This window comes from Medicago truncatula, chromosome 6 (genome assembly GCF_003473485.1).
Source record: "Medicago truncatula cultivar Jemalong A17 chromosome 6, MtrunA17r5.0-ANR, whole genome shotgun sequence".
Taxonomy (NCBI): domain Eukaryota; kingdom Viridiplantae; phylum Streptophyta; class Magnoliopsida; order Fabales; family Fabaceae; genus Medicago; species Medicago truncatula.
In genome coordinates, this window is record NC_053047.1 from 12,362,055 (window position 1) to 12,381,778 (window position 19,724).

The 19,724-nt window shown below is 33.1% G+C and overlaps 2 protein-coding genes across 6 annotated transcripts; both read right to left on the reverse strand.

Annotated features, from left to right (window-relative positions):
- Positions 1-3,988: 3,988 nt before the first annotated feature.
- Positions 3,989-7,288, reverse strand: LOC25496038 (receptor-like protein EIX2). Its single transcript, XM_024786395.2, has one exon. It carries the CDS (start codon positions 7,286-7,288, stop codon positions 3,989-3,991), a length of 3,300 nt encoding a protein of 1,099 aa, XP_024642163.2.
- Positions 7,289-14,363: 7,075 nt separating this feature from the next.
- Positions 14,364-19,230, reverse strand: LOC25496040 (ankyrin repeat domain-containing protein 2B). 5 transcript variants are annotated; one of them, XM_039827176.1, is made up of 10 exons: positions 18,411-19,230; positions 18,218-18,263; positions 17,930-18,072; positions 17,544-17,723; positions 17,308-17,456; positions 17,054-17,192; positions 15,799-15,880; positions 15,081-15,280; positions 14,806-14,958; positions 14,364-14,689 (listed from the first exon to the last, which is right to left on the reverse strand). In XM_039827176.1, the coding sequence occupies exons 2-10, from the start codon at positions 18,249-18,251 to the stop codon at positions 14,606-14,608; spliced, it is 1,164 nt and encodes a 387-aa protein (XP_039683110.1). In that variant the 5' UTR covers positions 18,252-18,263; positions 18,411-19,230; the 3' UTR covers positions 14,364-14,605. The 5 variants fall into 5 exon arrangements, with proteins under 5 accessions (XP_039683110.1, XP_039683113.1, XP_039683112.1 ...); XM_039827179.1 differs by having other exon boundaries at positions 14,364-14,686; positions 15,799-15,868; positions 18,218-19,230; XM_039827178.1 differs by having other exon boundaries at positions 15,799-15,868; positions 18,218-19,230.
- Positions 19,231-19,724: the final 494 nt, after the last annotated feature.

Here is a 19,724-nt window from a genome sequence, read left to right on the forward strand (position 1 = left end):
AGAAAAGGTTGAAGGAAGTGTTTGAGAAAGAAAGGGATGAGCGTCTCAAGGCTGCAGGGTATGTGCCTACTCCTGACATTGCTGCTTTAGCATCTGAGTTAGAAACAGTTCAGTATGGAGCAACTCTGCTTTCTCAAGCCTTGAAGAATAAGCAAGCTTCAGGAGCAACTTCATCAGATCCAGTTTCAACAGCTCCAGAAGCAATTCATCCAGAAGCTCAGTCCTCAGGTAATCCATCTAAAGCTCCAACTAATACTCAGTCTCTATCTCTACCCTCTTCACCCTCTTCATCATCCACAGAATCAGATGACCAACCCCTTAGCCAACATATAGACAAGCTTCTAAAAACCAAACCTACCAAACTAACAGAATTTGGAACACTTGACTATGAGAGTACTCAAATAGAATTTTCAAAAAATAGGATAAAACTTTGTGAGAAATTCAATTTGCCTACTACTCATCCACTATATCCAGATACTCCAGAACCTGTTAGTATACAACAACCTGAACCTACCCAAACAAACTCACCAAATAACCAATCTCCACAAAAAGCCTCTGAAGTAGCTTCAGATGCAACTACTTCAGAAACCCCCCAACACCAAGAATCCTCAACCCTTCACAACTTAGAAAAACATCTAGGTGGTGAAATGCAACCAACACCCACTAAGGCCTCGAAGACAGTTTCTGAAAAGACTGTCTTGGAAACCCAAACAGAAACCCAAACCATCCCTGAGCAAACTGTTCAGGAGCAAACTGCTTCTGAACAAGTTGCTCCTGACCAAACAACTTCTGACCAAACAACAGAACAATAACAACAACCAGACTCACCCACTATAATAGACTTAACCTCTGACCAACCTTCCACATCACATACAACTCAAACTGAACCTTCACCCATCCCTGACCATATCCTGGAGTCTGAGTATATAGAGGAACAGCTGATTAGACTTAGTGATGAGATTCAGGCACTGATTCTTCGCAGAACAGTTCCTGCACCTCCTATTCACTATTATGATCAGTGGATGGATCTACAGAAGAGCTTTGATGAGCTGCTGGATCAGCTTAGAACTAAATGTGTGTCATCTCACTCTGCTATGCTGAAAAAGCTTTTGGATGATATGCATGAAGCAGCTAAGGAGAAAGAGCTGAATTTTGTGCCTCTGCTGGACATCACTCCTTTCTATCCAGAAGAAGAGTACATCACTAGGGCTGCTAGAATTCAGGCTGGATTTAAACGAAGAATGAGGGAAAAGGATGAGCTACTTCATAAGAAGGATGATCAGATCAAGTATCTCTTAGAACAGTTGTATAAGCAAGCCCAACCTTAGTTGCACACCCAACTCTAGCTTGTTTTTTACTTTTGTTCTTCGTAGCTGTGTCCTTGTATCTTAATCTTCTTTATATATATTATCATTGTTTCTGGATCTTGTGCTTTTTCACCTTCAATATGTTTTACAAGCTTTAACTCTGATGATATTTACTGTTTAATGCTGCTTGCTCTGATACTCTTTCTTTTGTTTCTATTCTTTTTGTTGATGACAAAAGGGGGAGTAAATGTATAGTATTTGTTAAGGCACTGAGCCCTACTATAACCACTTCTAAATTTCTTTTAAATACTTCTGATTTGATTTTATAAGTATTTTATTGAAATTTAATTAATAAGAATAGAACTTAGGGGGAGCTTACAAACCTCACCTTAAAGAACTATTAGACTCAGGGGGAGCTTACAAACCTCTGTCCCAGTAGTCAACTTATTAATTAGATCAACAACAATTGAACATTTTAAATACTATTGTTTGTCATCATCAAAAAGGGGGAGATTGTTGGAACAAAATGTGTTTCACAATGAACCTTATTAAGTTTTGATGATAACAAGGTATTAAAAATTGTCAATTGGTTATTACTAATAATTGTTCAAGTGTACAGGACCAAAGGCTACTCAAGTTATTTCAATAGGTCTTGGAAGAACAATGGAAAGAAAAAAGAAATTCTGAGCATCTGAAGAAAACTGCTCCTGAAGCTAAACTGCTCCTGAAGAGATGACGTCATCAGAAGCAGAAAGTCATCAGAAGCAGAAAGTCATCAGAAGCAAAAGTTTTCATCAGAAGCAATATCTTCACCAGAAGCTACTTTTGATCCTTTAATCAAACTGAAGATTCAAAGTTGCTGATTCTCAATTCAGTCTTATCAAAGAAGAACAAAGAATTGAAAGGGAGGTATCAACGGATATATGGATAGCACTGAGCTCTTGTCTCTCGTTAATAGAGTTGACAAAGTACAAGTGTACAACCACTACCTCCACTACTCTGTTTTCTGTCTACGCTACAAGACAAAACAACAGCCATGCCTGCAGAATTTGTACACTCAAGATGGGAATGAATTTGAAGTTTATTCTTCAAAGGACTACACCCAAATCAGGCAAAGGATCACTGGTGGATAATCAAAGGATTTCAAACGACTCTTTAGACGTGCTGATTATCTCAACGTCTCTTTCACACCTCTATATAAAGGAATGAAGACTTGAAGATTTTAGATAGAGATACATAAGTTTAAAAGCGCCAAAACTCTGTCAATTTGATTCTACAAAGCACACTGAATTTCTGCACTGATTTGATACATCTTAGAAATTCAAAGTCTAGAGTCTTTTCTGTATTGTATTGTGAACACCACTGATTGTATATCAAGTGTTCAATTTCAAACTCAATTCTCTGTATCTTTGTTTGATTAGAAGTCTCTCGCCTGCGTGCTTGAGCATTAGAAGTCTCTTGCTTAGTGCTTGAGCATTGGAAGACTCTTGCGTGTGTGCTTGAGCATAGTTTTGTGAAGTCTCATACTTAGAAAGTATTGAGCAGTTGTAATCTTTGTGATTATAGTGAAATCTCCTTGGAAGTGCAAGGGGGACTGGACTACTTCCGTGTTGTGGAAGGAACCAGGATAACTGCTTGTGTGTTTGTCTTTCTTTTCTCTGCTCTGTTCTTTTCCGCTGCAATCTGACTCTGATCATTTCATCAGAAGCAATCAAACTGCTTCTGAAGTTTTATCAGAAGAAGTTTTAATTAAGAGAAAAAGAAAACACAATTCAACCCCCCCCCCTTCTTGTGTTTTTCACCTTCATACAATACACCAAAATGGTGGGACCCCTTCCCAGACTCTGCGTATGCGAGATCTTTAGTGCACTGGGCTGCCCTTTTTTATTCAAGTACTTTCCTATTTTTCTATTCTAAAGCAATATTCAGGTATATTCAAGAAATTCTTTTATTATTACATGATCTACTAAGGTTTTTTGAAAACTATACATAAAAACATTAATATTTTCCCTCTCAAAAAAAAAAACATTTACAACTTAGCTCCTCATAAATAGTTACAAATTCTAGTTATAGTTTCCAATGCTGCATTTGCAATCACTGACAGGAAGGAAGGTTGTCATTTTGGTGTGGTTGTCATTACACAATTTGAGTTCGCATCCTTCAACGCATAGTTTCATTTTGAGTGGATCGAGCAAGGTAATGGAACATATTATGAATCTAACGTTTCTTTCATTTGAGTTCCTTTATTTTAGATGAAAATTACGGATCTGAATAATTTATTAGTTTTATAGTTTATTAAGGTTTTAGTGCTTAAGTGTGATTAAACCTTATTTGATTAATAGAAAAACAAAGTGTTTGATACTTTTAACAGATTCGACAGAAATGGAAATTACATCTCGAATACAAACATTATTCAAGAAAGAACTAACAAAGCTTCATGGAACAATGATTTTCCCTTCCAGTCCAGCAACTCTCAATGCTTGCTACTAGGATGCTGTAAACTGCAAAATTTACATTGTGCAATACAAACATTAATTTAATGGTGATCAAGAAACAAAGTTAAAAATATTCACAACCAAATAATTAATGGATTTAATTTGTGTAAGCTGACAATGTAAAACTTTTTTATACATGCATCTAATTAAATCATGTCAGTAGATATTTTAAGAACTACGTACCTTCTAGTGTTTCAGCCACATTTGGAACCTTGTCACATTGATTGCTACCAATACATATATATAGTCTATCAGCTTGTTCAAGAACCTTATATAAGCAATTCTCCAAGGTCTCCAAAGTAGTATTGGCCCTAATAATCCCCAAAAACCTGTGAAATAGCCTATCCCCAAGCACATGTAAAATCCTTCATGGAAAACTGAATTGCCATCTTCACCATGAATTTCTGACCCTTGAGGATTTACTGTTGTCGTGTCTTCGGGACATTTTTTTTCAAGTGGTTCACCACAAAGATCAAGATTTCCTTCAAAACCTGAGGGAGCTAAGGTTTGCAATTGTCTGCCAAAAGGGATTCTTCCGGAGAGAGAGTTGTTTGACAAGTCTAAAATTTCTAGCCGATCGATCTTGGAAAGAGTGGAAGGAATTTTACCAATGAAACGGTTTCTTGACAAGTCGAGGAAATCAAGTGAAACTAAATTTCCAATTTCAGATGGGATTTTTCCGCTCAAATTGTTTCTTGATAAATTCAAAGAGACTAATCCAACCAAATATCCAATCTTTTTTGGTATTTCACCTGTTAAGTTATTACTTGAAAGGTCAATGCTCTTAAGACGCAACTCTGGATGCTTGAACCCACGTTCCATACCTTTCCAGAATAAAGGTATGTTAAACGTATAATCTTCGGAAATTACACCATAAATGAAAAGGTAGCCTGGACTTGTCGAATATATTTGACTTTCAGTTTCACTAGTATTGATGCTCTTTTCTAACAATGATGTAAAATTCTCTAAGCATGTTGGAATTCCTTCTGATAAGTTATTTCTTGAAAGATCCAAAAGTTGAATATTCCTTAAATGACATAGGCGAATAGGAATAATTCCAGAAAAGTGATTCCCTTTCAAGCTTAAGATTATCAATTGTTGCATGTTTTCTCCTATCCATGATGGAATTGAGCCAGACAGCAAATTTTCACCTACATCCAACAACATTAAATTTCTGCAGTTCTTCAAAGTGGAAGACAATTCACCAGTCAAACTATTATTTCTTAAAACCAAAGCTTCCACTTTAACAAGGGTGCCCATGGACTGTGGAATCTTCCCCGAAAGTTTATTGTTTCTCAAATCAAGAAACAGTAATGTGTTTACAGAATTCCAACAATTAGGAAGCTGTCCCTCTATTTGATTGTTTGATAAATCTAGAGTGGCCAAGTTTGTTGGTGGTGCTTTTTTATCACATAAAAATGAAAACAAATGTGAAAATTTATTTTCGGAGAGCATTAGATGTGAAGCTTGTAGCAAAAAGGACGGAACTCCACCCTCAAATTGATTTGAATTCAAACATACAGCCGAACTTTGAGGAAACTTATATGGAAAATCTGGAATTGTACCGATTAGATTGTTGTGCGACATATTCATTAATATCATATGTTGTGAGTTGTTCCAAAACCATTCGGGTACGCCACCATTAAGCCCTGTATCAGAAATATCAAGTCGCAGTATGGATCTTTGTGTTTGGAGCCAACTTGGAAAGCTTGAACCCAGCTTGCAAGATGCCAAGTTCAAAGCTACTAATTTGAAAGGAGGAACCCAACAAAGGGGAAACTTCAGGGATAATGAGTTGTATGATAAGGATAATACTTTCAATTTGGAAAAATTGGTGAGATGTAATTCATTGATTTCACCTTCCAAAGCATTACCGTCCAAGTATAGATACTCCAACTCAGATAGCAAGTTGATGCATTCAGGTAGCGCCCCCGTTATTCTATTATGAGATAAATCCAAATCTGTAAATATGTGTCTATTGCACACTGAATTTTTGTTGATGAAGCTAGAAATTTCACCACTCAAGTTGTTATTTGATAGGTCTAAAGTATCCAATGTGCACATGTTACTAAAGAAAGATGGAATATCTCCTTGTAAATTGTTTTCTGAGAGTGAAAGATATTCAAGAGAGTTCATCACTTTCCCAAATCCATCTGGAATGGGACCTTCTAACAAGTTACCAAAGAGGCTAAGACTATGAAGATTAGTGGTAAAGTTAAAAGCCCATAAAAATATTTCCGATGATCTCAACATATTTGAGGAAACATCAAGGATGAGAAGGGAAGATGAAGAGTTCACAACTGAAGTAGATGACACAAGAAAACTTTTATCTGTAAGCATGCAATTTTCTAGATAAAGCTCTTGCAATTTGGAGCTAAAACTGCGGATACCTGGAAATTGGGATGATGAAATATTATTAGTTGAGAGGTCAAGGATGACAAGAGAAGGAAAGTTTGGATAGAAATGAGATGGCCAAACAACATTGTTTCCAGAAAGACGAAGCTCTTGAAGATTAAGACTAATATTTGACAAGAATTGAAAAGTTGATGATGTCAACATATTGTCAGAGAAATCAAGGATGGTAAGAGAATTGGAAAAGTTAGAATGAGAATGAAACAAAGACACGACATCAGTATCTATAAGACCAAAATCAACTAACCTCAACTCTCTTAAGTTTGGAATAAACTTCATGATTGTTTGGAGCAAGTAGTGAAAAAAGACAAACCTACGATATTGTCCGCTCAGGGAAAGACTTGTTAAAGAAGAGAGTGTAGACAACCACTTTATATTACTATCTGTGAAATGATAATACACATCAAGTTTAAGAGTGTGCAAAACAGGAAGATTTCCTGGTTGAAAAGGGATTACTCCGGTAAAAGAAGTTCCTTCAAGATCAAGGTACTGTAGTTGTGAGAGATTTCCAAGTCGACAAGGGATTTCTCCAACAATATTATAGTTATCTCTTAGATTGAGATATCGTAAACGTGTAAGATTCCCGAGTTGAGAAGGGATTTCTCCGTTTGTACCATAAAACATCTCACTTAGATCTAGATATTCTAGATACTTTAACTTGGTAAGTGAGCCTATTTGTTCTGAAATAGAATTGCCTTGAAATAAATTATGGCTAAGATCCAAATATTCCATATTTTGCAAGACAATCAACGAAGTGAAATCAATTGAACCTACCAAGAATTGTGAATCATCACCACGAAGATCAAGTTTCTTTACATGACCTGTTTCATTGTTGCACTCAATTCCTTTCCATTTGCAGCAGTCTCCATCTTTGTTATCATCCTTCCAGGTAGACAGCATGTAAGAGTCGTCAAGGAAGCTTTGTTTGAACTTGAGGAGTGCTTGTTTCTCCCTCTCTATGCATTTTGATTCAACACTTTCAATTGTAGTATTTTTGAACTCATGAGTGAATCCTGAGGTAAGCAATAAAAGCAATTGCAATACATAAAATATTTTGAGAATATAATTGCTCATTTTGCTTCTGTTAAATATTTTATTAAAGCTTTTCCTTTTAGTTGTGAAGTATAAAAATTCATGGGATAGATTTATATAGATTGATTGCACGAAGGAGTGGATGGTCTCTTTCTCCTGACCAAAAAATTCTTTTATTAAAAATATATATTCATTGAAAATAAAATAAGAACATTACATAGATTCATCAAACCAATTTCTATCTTATCATTATTTTAAATTGACTTGTGTGGATATTAATTCCTACCCTACAAAGCAAGTTAGAAATTAAATGTATGACCAACATAAAATCAAAATAATTTCTACCCGTAAAGAAAGTTAGAAAATATATGTATGACAAATATAAAATCCAAATAATTTCAACCCGCATAGCAAGTTAGAAAATAGGTCATAGAGAAAATGGATGGTGATATTCCTCCTCGAATCCACTTCGTCAACCAGAAGAACAATCGTGTACGCTTGCTTTTTACTATTACTATTGCTGTTCTTCATTTCCACGTTCTTTTCATTTTTGTTACTGCATGCATGGATTCAACTTTGTTTCTAAATTATTACTAAGTCATTGAATTATATATGATTTAGATTTCAAGCTCTGGTTTCTTTAGAAATTATAAGCTAAATTTTATAACCAATATGAGTCCCATTTAATTAAAATACACAACAAATTCCATTTTGATAAATAAGATTCATGATCTCCTTCTTTCTATTAATAGTAATTATCCAGAATTTGAACAGAAAATAGATCAATTTGATAGAAAATTTTTATTAACTGAAATTGGTTTTTTTTTTTTTTAACTTAATCAGTCAATTTTCGGAAAAATCCGTATCAAGTTTTAATTTTGACGGACTTTATTTATTTCTAGAACATGAACAAGTAAAAATATATTCCGAAGAAAAAAAAAATTCTTATTCGGAGAAATTCTTTGTTCCTATTTAAGTATCACTTTCAAAGTTCAATGGAGCAATAAATGTTGTTTTGTCAATAAAAGTTCAATTGACATTAAGGAGAATCATACTTGAAAAACCTTAAAAAAAAAACATACTTCAAGATCTCAAGTCAACCACTAACCAACTTCAAATAGATTTGTAAGGGATCTAATAGTAATTGACAAAAGAAATAAAATGGATCTTATAAATAGATACACGGAGTACACTATAATGATTAGTATGCTAAAGTACGTATAACAATATAAAATGACAATTCACCTTAAAAACAGTATAAATTATAAAATGACAACTACAGAGTTATAAAAAAAAGTTATATGATGATAGCTGTCCAGTTATCACCAAAACTTTAATCTCTCTGCTCATATGAAACACACTTAACTTCTTCCTCCAAAAATAGAAAAGTTTAACACCAAACAGATTTATTAATCTCCAGAAATGACTGGATTGGAACATTGTTCATTATTTTAACTTTATTTGGGACACTTTTGATATAATAAATAAAAAGCCAGTTGGGTGCTAATTAAGTAGGAGCCAGAAAATGTGGTGGACCTCTCTTTTCAAATAGTTTCTCAACAAACTTTGCAAGAATAATATAATACCATAATTTTGGATTTAATGCTAGTGACACTCTCTTTTCAACACTACTCAATAACGTTAGTGAATAATAGTTTTATAGAAATTGTCATTGGATTAAGAGTTTAAGTTATATTAGTGGAGGATCTAGAATCCTATAACCCAGAAGTTCAATATTTTCATTTGTAGAGCCTTTTGGGCTATTGATGTAAAAAAATATCAAAGGGTTCAAAATATAAAATATATTTTTTAAGTTCAATCAGTTCGGTTGAACCCCTCATCATATAAATATTTCATGTAAAATTATATACAATTCTATAATTATTTGATATGGTATGAGACTCATCAAGCTCAATAACATATTAAGTGATTTTATATTTGCGTAACATTTTAGATGAATGATCTATATGATATAAGTTTTCAATCCAGCTATGAACTGGTAATAAAAAGAAGTGTCGGATTATACATACCATAATTTTGGTAATTTAGAATGATGTCAAGAAGAGGATAATAAACATCAAGGTAAACCATCCTTGTATTGGGCAAGTTCCGGTTAAGAGAAGCCAACTCCTTTCATAATTTAGTGTTGAATAGCTTTGCACATCAATTTTGTTATTTCCAGAACAATTTTAACTTTCGTAAAGCCTAACCCTTCCGTCAGTGACTAAGCCTCCACCATCCGCCTTGCAACATTGGTGAAATTAAGGTTTTGATTTTTGTGTTTAAAATAAGATTTTAGGTGAATATAACATTAATTCACGATATTTGGAGATATATTTTAGTAGAATTTTTATTTATTTAAAGAAGATGATGAAGATTCAAAGGAAGAAGATGAAGATGATGAACATCTTCATAAAATTATGAAGATGTATTTTTTTCAGTTTTAATAAAAATCTATTTTTAATAATAAAATTATGTATTTTTTAATTAAAAAAAATGCGAAAAAAGATGTATATGTGCTTTTAAGAGAGATAAAGGACCTAAATGGGAAAAAATAAAGACAAATGACCAAAGTGTTGCAAATAAATAAGATAAAGGAACCATAATGTAATATTGTCTTAATTATATTTAGGTGTTCAATCTTAATTAATTTACATTACAGGACTAGCTTAGAACAATTAAAATTTCACATCAAATTTCTTTCATCTGAATGTTCTTAAATTTATCAGTTATATTCATAAAAGTTATTCCTCCCATTTTGATTGTTCAATTTTGTCGTTCCAAATTGCCGCATTTTTCAATTTTCGTGAGAATTGTCATGATTTCAAATATCGTGAGAATTGTCGTTATTTCCAGTACAACGTCAGGTATGATGACTTGATTTTTCTTTTTGATTTGGTTTTTTTGTTGTTGTGAGGTAGTTAATTATAACAATTGAGTAAATCATCCGTTGTACTTTGAGGGCTGCTAGCAGGTGTTGCCGCTGTGATGTTGTGGGTGTTTGCTAGAATTTTTTTGGTTGCTGCTGAAATGGTTATGTGATGAGTCTTTTGTTCTTTTATTTGGACTTAAAGGTTTTTGCTGATAGTGAGACAGGTCTATGCGTGTTAACAAATTTTATTAGGTTGGCTGCTTAAATAAAAAAATAAGTCACGATACCTGATGCGGTTCTAGAAACAGCGACAATTCTCACGATAATTGGAAATTGCGGCAATTTGGAACGACAAAATTGAATAATCAAAATGGGAAGAAGAATGAAAAAGAAACAAAAATTGATAAATATGGAAGAATAAAGAAGAAATTTGATAGAAGGAGATGTTTTTGTTCTCACGTTCGGGGTTCTGGAATGGAAGAAATTTTATGAATGTAAATGATGAATTTAATGACATCTAGATGAAAGAAATTTGATGTAAAATTTTATTTGTTATAAGTCTTGTAGTGTAAATTAATTAAGATTGAACACCTTAATATAAAAAAAAAATTAAATCATTTGTTGTTTCAAAAAAAAATTAAATAAAAATTAAAAGTATTAAAAGTTACCTTATGATTAAGATTAACTCTCCTAAAAAAAATATTAAGATTAACTCTTTTATTTTTAGAAAAAATCTACTCATTTATTTGACATTTAATGTTACCTATGTATATTACATTTTGATTGGTTGATATCATGAGAGGGTAAATTACCCTCTAAACAAGAGAGGGTAACGTAGGCCTCACCAAATTTATATGTTTCAAATTTTGAAATTACTTTATAACTTTTCAACTTTTTGCTTCTCTTTGGTAGATAGAAGAGATGGCAAAGCCATCATAAACTACAAAATGGAGGTATTGGGGTTCGAACCCCGATCATGGCGTCCGGCCTCTATAATTTTGAAAATAAATTTGTTCAGTTTTTCAAAAATTTCAAATTTGACGCACTTTTTTTTTTTTTTGTCTTCCATAGGTTCCTTCACATGACATAATCTTGAGGAGTGTTAGACAATAAATGTGAATACCTCTTTCAATCAGAATTTGAACATTGGTTCACCGTATTATGAGGATCTATACCTTTCCCCTAAAGTCGACCCTTTTAGTTGGTCAAAAATTTTAACATTGAGATTTTGTATCAATTTTATTTTGATGTTTATATTCTTACCCCAAAACCTATGAAGTTTTTAAAAATTATCACCCATCGTTAAATAAGCAATTACTCTATTCAAATAAAAAAAATATATAAATGAAAAAAATTCAAATAAAGCATTTGCATTGCTGAACTTTTAAATTCTTTAGGATTTTCAATCACTTCATTGAAACAATGTTATTAGGAGTATACCTTTAAGAAATTGGAAGCAGAGGCGAGCATGAGGTCAGTGTAAGAAGGAACATCATATTGTAGTTCTCTGATATGACTCAAAAAATATGTATTGGAAATGTCGTTGCTTCCTTGAACCACAAGGAAAACACTGTTGGCTAGGATGAAATTTTTTCTACCCTCTCCAACAATTCCTTTTAGCTTTCCTATGTATTCTTTGAACAAAATTATTTGACCGGACAACGATATAGCTGACTGGTTAATAATATGATACAGTGACCAAGTTAGAAAGGAATAAGAAAAATGAAAAAAAAATTAATAAATTAATTAATGAAAATCAAAATACTATTTTTGGTCCTATTTATAAGAAACATTTAGATTAATATATCTAGATCAAATTTTAAACTAGATTCATTAATTTTTGTTGATCAACGTGTCTTTTATAAATAGGACCGGGGGGGTATGCAGTATGCATGCTTACCGCACTTTTGGATGTGAGTGGATCATACCCGGAACCACTGGATGCAAAGCAAACACCCGTGACGAGATCGCTAGGTTGGATATTTGGATCCAAATACGCCGGCAGAAATTCCTTAATGCCCAATGCTTCAACTGACATATCACACCAATAGTAAAGGAAGTAAATTTTGATTCCTTTTGAATTCAGATTTCCTAGTCCCTACCGTATTTGTTTTCACGCATTCGATGCATGATCGAAATCGAACGGTTTAAAATTTATTGTAGATTTTGATTTAAAAAATTATGAAACGCTGAGATTAAAATTGGACCGTTCGATCTTTATCCAACAAACATCTAAACACTGATTGTGTGAATGATTGTGCAGAAAAAAAAAATTACAACAAAAAAAACTTTTTTCTTAAGGATTTTGCCAAGAATCTTACTTATCTTACTTATTATTGAGGTCTCATTTCCAAACATAATTAAATTGTGTTATGATGGTTCTTACACAATTCTCTATACATTATCTTTGTTGGCAAGGATTATTTTAAGAAGCTGCTCTGTTTAATTTTTCCTGCATTTTACTTTTATGTAAATCGGAGATGATGCTGATAACTACAATTGCTTACTCCATCTTCAATTTTTGTTCAATGTTTTAGTGGCTGATATGTAGCAATTTAGAATGCCGTAAAGCTACTGTTGCTAACTCCATTTTACATTTCTGTTCATTATAGTAGTAGATTAAATTTATTTATTCATACAGAATCCACTTGCATTTACATATATTATATACATCTATTCATTATATTGTTAGATATATATATATATATGGCCCGTGCCGTAGAAGATCTAGTTATTATCAATCATATCCTCCAAATATAATTTTTTTCTTGACTGACTGTAATTATGGTCTTTGACATCTAAGTGATTTCATCAAAGATATATCCATATAGTTTCAAGCACATGGATTGACTACCTAAGTGAGTTCATGAAAGATATATCCTTATGGTTTCAACCATATGGATTGACTATATAACTAATATATTTTGAAAAGTGTTAAAAGAGTGTCTTTAAGATATTGGTTAAGAAAACAAAAATGGAAATATTATATTGATAAGTGGTGAAAATTTATGAATTTCAAACGTTTGTGTAATTTGAATCAAATGTCGGTTTGATTTAATTATGAACAATTGTAAAAGATATTGTATTTATCTTGTTTATGTTCGAGTTTCAATGTTGTATGAATTATTTTGCCTTTGGAAATGTTCTGGTTTAATTACAGGTAAAAACTGGCCGAAAAATGGCTTGGAAATGTTTTAGAATTATGCAGAGCTCACTGCCTGCATAATCAGATTTCCTCGGCAGTTAACTACCGAGGTTTTCCTCGACAGTTAACTGCAGCCGAATTTCTAAAACTTCGGCAGTTAACTACCAAGGGGGCAAAAACATCAATTACTCGTGTGTCACAGCCTTATGCAATGTGGGAACAACAATTCTCTTATAAGACTCTTTTGAGAATATTTTTGTCCCTTTTTATAAGACACTTTAGCTATTTCAACTACATTAGTTATTTTTTTACGAACATACCCCTGTTTATAATACATCTTTTACTTCAATCAACAATAAATAACATGTTGAAAACATAAACTAACTAATAAAGAATAAAATTGTAAAAATCATATTAATCAAAAACAAATGATGCAAAAATCAACTTTCTTAATTCCCATGATTTTGTCAAAGGGTCTTATATTTAGAGACATAGGTAATATTATTTTCTTTATATACAATTTAGATAACAGTTATTCCTTCTTCTTAAAAAAACAAAGTTATTCTCTTTTCTCATACACCAAAAAAGATAGAAAAATGACTGAACACCGGTTAAAGAAACAAATATAGTATGAATATCTTAAAATTTATATGGTCAAAATCTTATAAGTGTAAAAGATGATGTTTTCAATGTAAATGTTTTATTTTATTTCTTTAACGTGTCAAGGGTCACTGGTTAGAATCCATTTTGTGGCCAAGTGGTTGGCTTGGGATATTAGAATTTGCTCCTCCAGAGGTCTCAGGCTCGATTCCCTCTGGTGCCAATTTCGGTGGGTTAAGTCCATACAAAGCTTGCTTTGGTTTTAAACGGGGCCCATAAGTGGACGGTGGGATTAGTCCCCTCGAATTAGTCGATTATTGGATCGGATACCGAGTTTTTAAAAAATAAAAAAAAAATCACTGGTTAGCATGACCCACAAATATAAACGAAAAGACACAACTCACAAAACATATATATTAAATCAACATCATGCAAAATATCTACCACAAAAATCAATATCTATAAAAAAAAATTGCAATCTTACTAACAAAAACATTATCTGTTAAACATTTCAAAATAGATTATAAAATAAGTAACTTCTTGACAATTTGTTTATGCATACAATTGTCTCTATCTTTTTAAGTTCACATATTTAAATACGTCTTTTTAATAATTTTTCAACAACTTATCAATGTAAATTTTTAAAAATGTATTGACGGGGTTCAAGGTGGGGGCTCCAATGTAAAGAGCATTGGCAAAATGACCCATCAATTGACTATTCTGAGTTCTGACACCCTTGATCTCACTCAACCCCTGAACTTTCTCTATCCAATTGTGGATTATCTATCTGGTATCTCGCTGCCTCGATCGCTGCCTCGACCGCCTGCTGATATTAAAGAATTCAAATATGAATCGAGAAAGAAAAAAACAATTGGAACTTGAATCAAAAGCATTTGCTAAAGGCTACATAAACTTTGTTAAGATTTGCAGAACAAAACTTGCCTTGAGTACTGCATCACACTGTTCACAAGGCATGGTGCAAAGGCAATGATACAAAAAGAGAACTAGAGCAAATTCTTGTGCGAATCGAACGGAAGGAGTCTCACTGGTAACTCTAGCCAGGATAGTAAGCAACCCTTCTTTCCCAGCCCCCAGCTGTTTAGAAATTGTTATTAAAGATTTGAAATATGCACAAAGAAACGAGAATTGTGAAACTAGAATCAAAAGCATTGCTAACGGCCCCATTAACATTGGTAACATTTGCAGAAAAAACTTGCCTGGGTTTCTTGATCAGGTAGGTTGTGGGTAGAAGCTGAAGATTTAACCCTTGAACAGCCGCCAGAATGAGTCCTCACATAGCCGCACCAATAATAAAGATGAGGGATACAAGGTGCACGTCTAAAGAGAAGGTCCACTAGATTGAGTTTGAGCATCAATACAGCCAAAGAATGCTCTTCCTGTGTTTCCTGTGTTCTTTCTAGTAAAAATAAGAAAGAATGAAATCACAAATCACTATAGGACGATATCAATACATCAATATACTAAAGGGTAGTATTAACCACCTTAAGGCACATGTTAAGAAATCCAAAAGAAGAAATATTCTCTAAAATTTTGTGCATTCAATTCACTGAAAAGTTACAGATTAAATGCAATGCACACATTCCCTATACTAAAATAATAATTGATAGATAGATAGATAGATACAAATCACAAAAAAGGGCTCAATATCCCAAGAAAGAAAGAAAGAAACAAAGAAAGATTGAAACCTCAAGTGGTGTTAAAGTCAAAATCTAAATCATGAAAGATGATAGATGGAGTGCATGTTAACCCAAAATAATTCAACCAACTGCAGAAAATACAGTATATTAATAGTTCAACATTGAGCAAACTTACTTTCACTTTAAAGTTGCCTAATCTTAAACAAAGACAGTATAGAATCTAGAATAAAAACGTACATACAATTGGTTGAAATTAAAAAGAGATGATTTGAGTTACCTGTTTGTTTGCATTTGTACTTTGATGACGATTGGGGAGACACTCGGTTGCTGGCTAGTTCCTTCAAATTCTGACAGCACAACTGGAAAGAATAAAACTCTTATACAATTTAATTGACGATGTAATCAGTTTGACATTTGAGGAAACACATACTCTAGAAGCTAAAGTGGTAGATATTGTCTAAAGGATCAACTGGAAAGCTAATATCTAGTTTACTTGACTGCAATTCATCTTGACATTCCTTTTCATTTTGACATTCCTTATACAACTTATGCAGAAACCAGGAGTTTCAATTCCAATAGCAAGACAATTCATTACACTCGAAGCCTATTTTAATTTCTTAAAATTCAGTGTGAACTTAACCTTAATTTATGTGTTCTACACTGTTGTCAATAGCGGCCGCTAACAGCGCTATCGTGGCGCGGAGCGACCAAAACCAGTAAAACATGACACAGCGCTCCAAGGCGGAGCGTTTGGAGAAAGCAGCTGAAGCGGGCAGCCGGGCACCATTGCGGGTATAAAGCTTGCTCGATCGGGTCAAAGCGGACGCTTTTCACTTAAAACCGTTTTTAGGCCATTTTTGTAATTTTTAAAACCTAACTATTACTCTTCTCCATCAGAACCAAATACACAGCTGCAAACACAACTTCTTCATCGTACAAACAAAAAAAATCCATCTCGTCTTTTCATCTCATTATCTCTTGACGGCAGAACCCATCTCTCCTCTTCTCATCTCATCATCTCTTGATCGCAAAAACGACCTTTGTTCCTCTCTTCATCTCTTGATTGTAGAATTTGTTAATTGGGAGGATGACCTTGTTAATGTTTTGCACTTTTGTTACTTTAAGCTTTAGAGGCTTAAAGTGTTGGTTTCCTTGAATTTTATTAGTATTTTTTGCAAGTATGTTTTATGTTTTGCTTAAGACTTGTGATTTTTATTTCAAATTAGGAATACTTAATGAATTTTGAGTAATGTTTAAGGTATTTTAGTATTTTTTTTTTCAACAGTAAAGTATTTTAATATTAAATATATTAGTGTCCGCGCAACCGAAATAGCGCCTGCTACGCGTCCGCATCCCGCGCCGCGTCAATTTTAGGAGCTGCCGGGCTGCATTTCCGCATTGACAACAGAGGTTCTACATCTGCACCATCTACCCCAAAAAGTTTCATGCTTGAGGACACAACTACAAATTTTATCTTTTACCATTTCATTTGAATGGATTCAACAATAAAGTGAATAGCTACTATGCCATACCTTGACGTTGCCAATAATAGCAGTATGATGAACAAATGACCCAGAATTTTCATGATAAACTGCATCTCCAGAGTCTGGACCTAGAGAAATGCCCATGACTAGTCCAAACATCTTCAAAACCCACTCATCATTCCAGTATCTGCATGGAAAGAATCACTTCAGAAATTATTTACCAATTTACACCACAACAATTTATGGTGAAAATATGGAAATGCCAAAACAATAAAATATGACTTTAAAAATAGTATTTAAACCTCATCAGTACAGCAGGACCACCATTCTCTATCTCATCTAAAATAAGTTTCAAACATGGATCTCTGTCAACTTGTGCTTTTCCCTGTTTACGGCGGCCTTCAAATGATAGTTTGACGTAAATTTCAAGCATGGAAGACGTTGATGGGTCCTGTGATAGACATCATATACATTCTATTCAAACAACCAGCAGATGAGTTACAAACTTACAAACATAACGAAGAAATTTTATAGATACCTGCACCAATGCATCACTCAGGCGCTCAGCCAAGGTCCATAAATCACGACTCTTATTGATCCTGCTCATGATTGAAAAAGTCTTCTGTTTATGAGATTTAAGGAGACCATCCTGTTGAGCCATCTGATTGAATGATGGATATTTTTCTGCTTGTTCAGCCAATTTCTTGATATTTGTATCCTATGACATATTGAGATTTTAAGTCTCCATGATGAAATACTATTACTAATATCATATACATTAGTAATTCAGAGTTCAAAAGTTATCAAATAATTGTTTCACATAACTTAAACTCTTCAATTAATTACACAGGCTGATTATAAAAAAATACAGCACAAACCAACACATATAATGCAAATAACACAGGAAAGGAGAGAATAGCTTACATAGAGAAGAGATGAGAAATTAAAAGGGTTGATTGGAAAACCAGTCCCACGTGCACGAGTTGCTGTGGTGAATGATTTAATTTTGGATTTTTTATTTTTTCTTTTACAATTCTTATTTGGAATTTTTGTTCTCTGCTGATCATCTACAAAATCATAAAAAAAATAAAAAAATGTAAATAAAATTAGTAATAATTTAGAAGCAATAGTAAAAAAATTAATAATAATAATAATAATAATAATCCACTAACGATACAATCATAATCATCATGATCGATTATAGATACGTACCAACAGGAAAATCCTTTTGCGAATTGGAAGCCATGATTGAAGAAATCTAGTAAAAAACAAATTCTAGGTTATACGATAAATTTACGTATTCAAATCGATGGCGAGGAAGAGAAATGAGATTGTAAACCCTTCAATTTTAAAGAACGAAATTAAGAAAAAGAGGAATTAAGACAAAGAATGAAGAAGATGAAACCTGGATCTAGAAGAGCGATAAGGAAGAGTTTTACAGAGAAAGTGAAACGAAAACCTTGTGAGGGTTAAAAAGTCCCCATCGTCTTAATGGCTATGTTTGTTTCAATAGTGATTAGAAAAGAAGTTAGATTGACTTCTATGAATTTTATAACAACAATTAGTCATACGTATAAGTCTACAATTCTGGCCTTTTAGTAGCATTTTATTTTGACTCAATAGCAATGAATATCTTAGAATTCTAGAACTCAAGAAAGGAGTAAAAAGCATGAAATAGCTAGAATAGTACTTGGCTGCCAAAGTAGCTACTCACAGAGTACAAATAAATCAAAATCATTCTTCTCAAATAGTAAAAGCAAAACTAGATAACTCCTCCAAGCAACAACCAACATGGAACAAACTAAGATATACCCTTCTTTAATATTGTACCTTAGTAGTAATTTAACTAAAATTACAATCATAAATGAAACACTAATATTTCAAAATTTTCTCTTATAACATCACAATGACACGTTCATCACAACTCACACCTACATTTTTACTTTGATTTTTGTGTTATAAATTGAAGAATCAGATTCAACAATCACAATAACATAACATTGTTATTCAGAGAGACTGTTTTTGTAATGAATCAGACATGAACATTGTTGACAGTACCATAACATTCAAAATTCCACAAGGCTCCAAGGATTTTTTTTTTTTTTAATCTTTACTTGTCTTGTGAACCTTACACGAGGACTCATGAATACCCATAAGGGTCTATCAATCCTCATGCCTACAACGCATAATCTGTTAAGGTTTACCTAATTTTCTAGGTGAAACCCTTTTCAATATTTGTCAAACTAAGCCTTAAAGTAGGGTTTTTTATAGTATTGGTCAAACCAAAGAGCAAAAACGAAATCAAAACCATAAACAGAAGATTCAAAATCAAAACAAATTTGAGATCCAAAATTAAAGAATATGAAATTGAGACTTACCACAATCGAAATCTCAATCGAAAATGTATCCGACCTTGTTTGGTTTGGTTCAAAACCGAACTGAACCAACTTAAACCGATCTAGTTTGGTTCGGTTCTCGGTTTTTAATTTTGAGATCCAATGAACCAATGAACCAAATTGATGCTATCCTCACTCCCCATTTTAGTAATATTATCCCTCCTCACACACACTTATGATTAAGCTCAAAATTAAAGTCCAACATACAATACTCCTTAATTCATCCACTTTCTTCCATCATCATCTCATCTCATCGCTCACGGTCTATTTCGTTTCTACTAAAAAGGAACACTAGCCGTCAGTCACACCTAACCCATCGTTGC

Bases quoted from the DNA above. Each gene is read 5' to 3' on its own strand.
- LOC25496040 (XM_039827176.1), bottom strand. From the start codon at position 18,251: ATGGCTTCCAATTCGCAAAAGGATTTTCCTGTTG. The intron at 17,193-17,307 runs GTTTAAATACTA...CTTTCCATGCAG, and splicing joins GGTCCTGCTGTACTGATGAG to ATACTGGAATGATGAGTGGG. The intron at 15,281-15,798 runs GTAACTCAAATC...TATTTTTACTAG, and splicing joins GTACAAATGCAAACAAACAG to AAAGAACACAGGAAACACAG.
- LOC25496038 (XM_024786395.2), bottom strand. From the start codon at position 7,288: ATGAGCAATTATATTCTCAAAATATTTTATGTATTGCAATTGCTTTTA.